The sequence below is a fragment of the Vombatus ursinus genome, unplaced genomic scaffold (genome assembly GCF_900497805.2).
Source record: "Vombatus ursinus unplaced genomic scaffold, bare-nosed wombat genome assembly UNPS02014853.1, whole genome shotgun sequence".
NCBI classification, from domain to species: domain Eukaryota; kingdom Metazoa; phylum Chordata; class Mammalia; order Diprotodontia; family Vombatidae; genus Vombatus; species Vombatus ursinus.
In genome coordinates, this window is record NW_020954631.1 from 127,263 (window position 1) to 134,587 (window position 7,325).

Here is a 7,325-nt window from a genome sequence, read left to right on the forward strand (position 1 = left end):
CCCACACCCATGTGCTTGGCCAAGGTAAATATTCCTAGTTCTCTCACTGATTGTCATCTGGCATGGTCTTCAGGCCCTTCCTCATCCTGGTCACCCCTCCTAAAACCGAACATCGGAGGGCACGTGTGACCAGGTATTCCTGGAAACTCGGCCTCTCCATCCAAACCCGGGTCCCAACTGGGGACTCCTGGAGCTTGGAAGCCACTCAGAGCCCCAGCTCTTTCTCAGAAGACTTCACCATTCACAGAGCTGAGAACATCAAAGCAAAGTTGTGCTACTGGAGAGCAGCTGTGAAGGGGGAGCTGGCCAGTGAGTGGGGCCAAGTGAGAGCAAAAGCCAGTTGGGTTTTGAAGATACCAGTGTTTCCAATTCAGTCATAGATTGCAGACTGGCAAAAGGATCGTAGAGTCCATCCTCCCACCCATTTTGCAGATAAGAAACTGAGTACCAGGAACAGGAGGGCTATACTTTATTCATTATCAGAGTGCAGGGACTTCCAGGACCAGGAGCCAAGATAATGGAGTAAGCAGGAAATTGCCTGAACTCCCTCAAATTCAGTGACCAAGGCCCTGCTGCCCTAACACAGCAGCAAACGAGTGGCCAGCCCTCCCCCACCCGCAGGCCCCTAGTAGCCCCACCCCCGCCCCATCCCAGCAAAATACCAGGCAAGTGGCCAGAAGCCCCTCCCCCACAGCAGCCCTGGTCCAGCACCAGGCGCCCAGAGGCCCCAACACAGCATCAGATGAGTGGCCAAGCCCTCCCCCCCCTCCCCGGTGGTCCCAGCACAGCACCAGGTCCCTTGTGATAAACAGCTAGGGCCTGCGGCCCCCCACACAAGAAGCTTGGCACGGTGCCCCTGCCACTCCAGGAACAGAGCTCAACTTTAAAAGTAACCGAGAAAGAAAAAAATAAAAACAAAACAAAAACCTGACCATAGAAACAATCAGTAATTTCACCAGAGAATGAGAACAGTGAGACGGCGTAGCCAAGTTTATCTCCAGCAGAGCGCAATGAGGGGAAATTTTATTTGATTTCTCTGACCTCTTCCAACATTATCACACTGGGGGACAGGAGCAGGACTGCGAGAAGTGAGGAGGTCTATTTGAGAGCTTGGGGCAGGCAGCTGGGAGAGGGCGCTCTTCAGTAGGCCAGGGGTTCCTCAATCTTCCCATTCATCATCCTCATCCTCCTCACCCCCCTGGTCCTCCCCTTCATCTGTGAGTGAAAGAGGGCGCAGAGTGAGTGAGCGAAGAGTAGCAGAGCCCTGGGACCCGAGCACAGCCCAGCCCACCAGGAGGCTCCCACCAGGACACTCCCACCCTGCTCTCGGGGAGGAGGGCAAGGCTGGGGGTTATTTCACTTCTCACCTGAAGAGTGGATAACTTTGCTCCGCTTTTGCATGACATGCATGAGGGCCCCCACCAGCCCCTCAGAGCTTGGGGGAGGAGGAGCTGGGAACTCCTGCGCCCCAGGTGTCTGCAAAGAAGGCCGGATCCGGTCTAAATCTCAGACTGGGCACAGCAAGCAAATGCATGCCCGCCCTCATCCCAGCCTTTTGGATTGCCCATCTTGCCCTCCTGTTCATCTCTCATATTCTTTCCCTTTGACTCAGTACCGCCACCAACATCTCCTAATAGCTTCTTCCCAATCCTGACCCAGAGCTCCCCACCCCTGCCAAGCACCAGCCAGCCCCACCTTGTTGAGCTGAATGCCTTGTCGGATCTCTTCAAGCAGGGCCCCCCGGCCTCTAGGGGCCACACTCCCCCCAGATATAGATGCAGATGGTGCGGATGGTGCAGATGGTGGAGATGGTGGAGATGGTGCAGGTGGTGGTGGTGGTGGAGGTGGGGGTGGCCCTGACCCAGAGGTTGGTGGCAACAGCTGTGGGGGTGCTGGAAGCCCCAAGTGGGAGGCAGGTGGTGGGGGAGGTGGGGGACCCCCCCGGCCAGGAGGAGGTGGGGGCCCCCGTGGAGCTGGTGGAGGTCCACTAGGGACCCCGCTAGTCCCAGAGGGCACTGGCGGGAGGGGACCTGACCGGCCCCCCCGGCTCCCAACCACAGAGGAGCCAGGGGCCCGCTGAGAGGGCCCAGCACGAGATGGGGGTGGAGGGGGTGGAACATGGCCTAGGGACACCAGAAAGGCAAGAAGGGAGTGCATGGTTAGATGGCAGGGTGCATGAATACCTCCCTTCCTCTGGCCCTTCTCCCTCTGCCCCCTCCCTCCTCCCCCCTCCAGATCTCCCTAGGAAGGACCGGCAGGGGCTGGAGCCTCTGGGGCCTGGCCTCAACATTTGGAGGTTTTCATGAAAGCATGGGGTTTCCAGGGCCCTGGGGCGGAACTCTCATGGGGCCAGGGTAGGGGTGCTTACCTTGCCGCCTCATCTCTTCTCTGACGGCCTCTAGCCCACCTTGGTCCTCAATGAAGTCGTAAATGAGCTTAGAGGTCTCTGCATCAGTCAACTGGGCCTCGCTAATCCCAGCTCTGGAGAAGAGGCTCCGCAGGTCAGGGTCCAAGTTATTCACCTGTTGGAGGCAGGATCACAGATCCCACTCACCCTAAGGCCTAATCCTAACTCCTTCGGGGAGGGTTTAGAGGAGCTAAGAAGAGGGACTCTGTCCCGTGGGGATACGGGAACGTACATCAAATCCGCTGTGAGGGTCCCATCCAACATGGCTGACGTGCCTGGAGAGGGCAGAAGGCTTGGGTTAGGCACAGGACAGAAGCATGGGGAAGGCATCTCACCCTCCCCAGATTCCCCTGTGCTCTTTCCCAATTCCGGGGCTGCTCCCCGCCAAATAGGAAGGGCTGTCCCGCCATTGCCCCACCTTCCCCCCTTTCAATCTTAGCCTTTCAGAAGCTCCTCCAGGAAGCACTGTGGGGATCAGCCTCTGCTTCTGCCACCCCGTTGTCACTGGCTCCTCCTTCTGGGCTTCCACTGCCTTAAATAAGCTCCCTTGTAGGGGGAATTGGCTGTTCTGGGTCTCCCACTCCCAGCCGTTTAATCTGACTGAACAGAACAGACTCTTCCCAAGGTCATCAATGACCTTATCTCAAAGACCAAGTCCTGGGGGCCTTTTCTCAGGCTCCTTCCTCCTTTTCCAAGACTTGACCTACTTCTGGTTGTCCTCCTACTCATCTGATGATATCTGAGCCATTGCCATCTCCTTTCCCCAAAAGCTGGGGAGCCCCAGAAGTCCTGGCCTGGACTCCTCACCTTCCAAGATTTCTGATGTCACCTATAGGCCAGGCTCCATCTCCAACTACCTGAATAGCCAAAGCTGAGCTCAAACCCAGACTTTCCAATTCCTGCCAAGGCCACCAACAGGCCCCCCCCCCTCGCCCCGGCTTCCAGGAGCCACCCCAGAGGCCTTAGCCCTTCTCCAGGGGTCTCCCTGGAGGTTCCTGCCAACCCTGCACACTCTGGTCTCTGAGCTGTCCCCAGAGTTGTTCCCCCCCCCCCCTCAACCAATTCCTCCAGGTGAAAGGGATCTCCCAGGCCTCAGAGTCCCCAGAAAAGTCTGCTGGGCTCTCTACCTCCAATGGGTCCCATGCTGATTAGAGCAGATGCTTGCTGAGGGCTGGGGGGAGGAGTACCACTGTTGGGTTTGGGCTCTACCTCACAAGCGCTTTCTAAATGTCTGGCACACCCATTCACATGGGGGAAGGGCAGGAGGGAGACAAGCAGCGCTGCGGCAGGGGAGGAAAGAGCCTCACTTGAACCCGCTGGGGGCCCCAATGTCGGCCTTGCTGATCTTCTTTTTCCCTGAGCGCTTCTTGTCTGGGGGAGGAGGAGTTGGTGCAGGGAGCCCCCGGTACCTTGAGGATGTAATATCTGGGTTCTGTATGTCTACAGCGACCAGGCCCAGAGATGGGGAGCCCAGAGTACTGGCTGGGACTAGAGATGGAGGAGGAAAAACAGAAGGAGACTGATTGAAGTGGGAAGGGTCACACTCATGGTTGTCCATCCCTGTCTGGCCCTTTCTCCCTGCTTACCACTGGGGTCTCCACTGGGTTGGGGAGGAAGAGGTACAGTGCCCCCTCTTCTTTCTGTGCTGAGAGATCCTGAAGGGTGAAGGGTAAAGGTCATGACCTTTCCCTTGTCCAGCCTTCCCCCCAGCTCAGCACCCACCCAAGAGAACATCATTATCTGGGGCGCAGGGAGGAGGAAGGTGATGTGTGTGCACGCACGTGTGTGTCTGTGTGTGTGCGTATGTGTGCGTGTGTGTGTGTGAGAGAGAGAGAGACAGAGAGACAGAGAGAGACAGAGAGAGGAGACAGAGACAGAGACAGAGACAGACAAACACAGAGAGAGAAACAAAGACTCAAAAAGAGAGACCTTGAGATGGGGAGAGAGATGGAAGGCCTGGAAAGCCATGGGAAGGAAATGGAGAGGCTCCCTCTCATTCCCCTCCTCTTGGCCTCTTGGCTCTCACCAGCATTCTGTTTCTGGCTTCGTTTCTGGATCTTCTCCTCCACCAAAGCTTTGAAGGCTTGGGCCTCAGCCTCATCAGCAAAGTTCAGGCCAGCTTGACAGTCCTGGGAATGGACCCAATCCCCGTGTCCCCCCCCCACCCCAAAGTGGTTAGCTCCAATTCTCAGGGTACTGCCTCATCTTCCGTCAAACACCAGACTCCCAGATCCTTGAAGCCACGTAAAAACCCTCATCCCTGAGTCATCTGAACACCCGCTCCCTCCACCCCCACCCCCTTTGTCCAGTTACTCACATCACCAGGAAAGGTATGGAAGAATGGAGTGGGAGCAGAGTAGACAAACTGAGTATAGATTTCCTGCTCCCAGAGGAGGCGTCCTTCCTAGTAAAAAGAAAACTAAGAGAGTGAGACAGAACGTAAGACAGACAGTCACAGAGAGATCTTGTACTGGCTTCTACCTGGAGGCCATAGAGTCGGATGAAATAAGAACGTCGAGGGTTGTCTTTCACAAAGCAAATGGCTCCACTCAGTTCCTTCTGCCAGTGCCCGCCGGTGCTGGGTAGTGCCAGGTATAGCTGGGCCACTGAGGTTGCCAGAGTCTGTCCTCGGGCAGCCCCCAAGACAAAGAGAGAGACAAAGTCAGCGGAGACTTGAAAGGGACCTGAGAACATTAGGCAGCACCCCCCAGGAATCTGGCTTTAGCCCCCCCACCCCTTTCCTGAGGGAGGGTCCCCAGCAGAGCAAATAGAAAGGGCTTTTCTGGAAACACCCACCAAGCACTTTCTGCCCAGGAGGCCAAAGAGCCGCTGGTTCTCATGATCCTGCAGAAGGCCAGAGGGTACATTCTGCTGGTGTTGCGGGGGCCCTCCCCGATACCCCCGGCTCATGGCAGCCTCCCCTTCTTGCCTTCCTCCTCGCCTTGCCTTCCCAAGTAGCCCCAGTGATCGGGTAAGAAGGGGAACTTCCGCACCCAGTGAACAGGAAGCCAAGAAAACCACATTGCCCCAAGCCCAACCAATGGGCTCCTGGGGCCCCAGCCTAGCCTGGTCCTCCCTCCCAGGAGCTGCTCTCCATCTTCCTCTCTCTCTCTCTCTCTCTCTATCTCTCCCTCTCTCTCTCTCTCTCCTCTCCCTCCTCTCTCTCTCTCTCTCTCTCTCTCTCTCTCTCTCTCTCTCTCTCTCTGTCTCTCCCCTTTCTCTCTTCGGCCCTCTTATCTCTTGCCATCTCACCCTACATTTCCCTCTCTGGCCCCAGGAAGACAAAGGAGCACTGAGGACAGGCCCTGAAAGGACAATGATTGTGTCTGTGTCTCACTTTATTTCCCAGGCTTTGCTTCTCACTGTCTCTGTTCCTATCTTCCATTCACTTTCTGGGCTTTATTCTGCCTGCTTTCTACCATTCTATGTTTCTCTTCTCTCCCCATCTCTGCCTCAATAAGGAAAATGAGATGTTCTTGCAATAGGTCTCATGGGAGAAAGACCTAGGTTTCTTGTCGGCTTCCCCCTTCTACTTGCTAGGTCAAGGTAGGCCAGTGACTTGGATTCCTGAGCAAATTCGTTGTTGTGGAGTTGTTTCAGTCATGTCAGCATCTTCGTGACCCTATTTGGGGTTTTCTTGGCAAAGTTATTGGAGTGGTTGCCATTTCCTTCTCCAGCTCCTTTTACAATAAGGAAATGAGGCAAGCAGGCTTAAGGGACTTGCCCAGGGTCACACAGCTAGTAAGGGTCTGAGGCTGGATTTGAACTCATCAAGTTAAGTCTTCCTAACTCCAGGCCCAATGCACTGTGGCGCCACCTGGCTGCCGCAGTCAAATTCAAGCATGCATTAATGAAGGGAGGGTTGTTACCATCCAGCACACCAAGAACACGCCACGTCGGACTGAAAGACCACAGCGATGTGGGGGCCAGGCCAGGGAGATGTGGGTGGTAGCCAAAGGGGAGTTGAGTTAGATTTGGAATCAGCAGGATCCCCAAAGTAGTCACTAATAGTTTGCATTTCAACTCAGAAGGTCTCCAGTGGAGTGCCTCGGGGATCTATGCTTGGCCCTGTCCTGTTGAATATGGACAAACACACACACAGTGTTCAGCAAATTTGCGAAAGACACCAAGCATAAGGAAAGCTGTTGACTGAACCAGCGGCCAGAAAGATCTTGGGCCCGAGGGACTGCACTGAGCTTCAGAAAGACCAGAAGGAGAGACCTGGCTTGACAAAGATGCAACAGAGAAAGATCTGGAGGGGCTAGAAATTCTCACTAACTAGAAGTCCACTCTGTGTGTGTGTGTGTGTGTGTGTGTGTGGGCATGCATGATGTGCTGTGTGCGTGTGTCTATGTTGTTTATGCGTGATGTGTGTGCATGTGACTTTGTGTGTGCGTGGGATGGTGTGTGTACACATGTGTATATTGTATTGTATGTGTTGTACATGTATGTGGTGTGTATGCGTGGATGTGCCTGGTATTGTGTGTGGTGTATGTGATGTTGTGTGTGCATGGTCCGGTATGTGGGGGTGGGCACGGCAGCTGGGATTTGGGGCTACATCATTATGAAGAGGTCTGAGGAGGGGCCTTGTTCAGACCCTGGTGAGAGGCCTGGCCTCTCCTCTAAGAACCAGATTTGAGAAAGGACATCGAGTGACTGAGAGCCATCCTGGAGAAGCGATGATTCAGGGGGACATGAGAACTGCGCCCAGAAGCAGCCAGTGGGGAATGTCCTCAGTCCCAGGGCCGTTCCAAAGGGCCTGGCAGGCCTACAGGCAGAGGGAGGAGTCCTTGTTTAGGTCCGGGTTAGACTGGAGGCCAACTCTAGGATTCTGGGAACCAGGAGGTTCGTCATGTGAATCCCGGCCCTCCTTTCTTCCTCTCTGGGGCCGAGGACTCAGACACAACCACACGAGAGC

The 7,325-nt window shown here is 55.3% G+C and overlaps 1 protein-coding gene across 1 annotated transcript; it reads right to left on the minus strand.

Moving 5' to 3' along the window:
- Nucleotides 1-986: 986 nt before the first annotated feature.
- WAS (Wiskott-Aldrich syndrome) lies at nucleotides 987-5,384 on the minus strand. Its single transcript, XM_027841232.1, has 11 exons — nucleotides 5,204-5,384; nucleotides 4,889-5,029; nucleotides 4,725-4,811; nucleotides 4,434-4,536; nucleotides 3,994-4,062; nucleotides 3,715-3,895; nucleotides 2,640-2,682; nucleotides 2,369-2,522; nucleotides 1,696-2,123; nucleotides 1,368-1,476; nucleotides 987-1,215 (listed from the first exon to the last, which is right to left on the minus strand). The coding sequence occupies exons 1-11, from the start codon at nucleotides 5,315-5,317 to the stop codon at nucleotides 1,160-1,162; spliced, it is 1,485 nt and encodes a 494-aa protein (XP_027697033.1). The 5' UTR covers nucleotides 5,318-5,384; the 3' UTR covers nucleotides 987-1,159.
- Nucleotides 5,385-7,325: the final 1,941 nt, after the last annotated feature.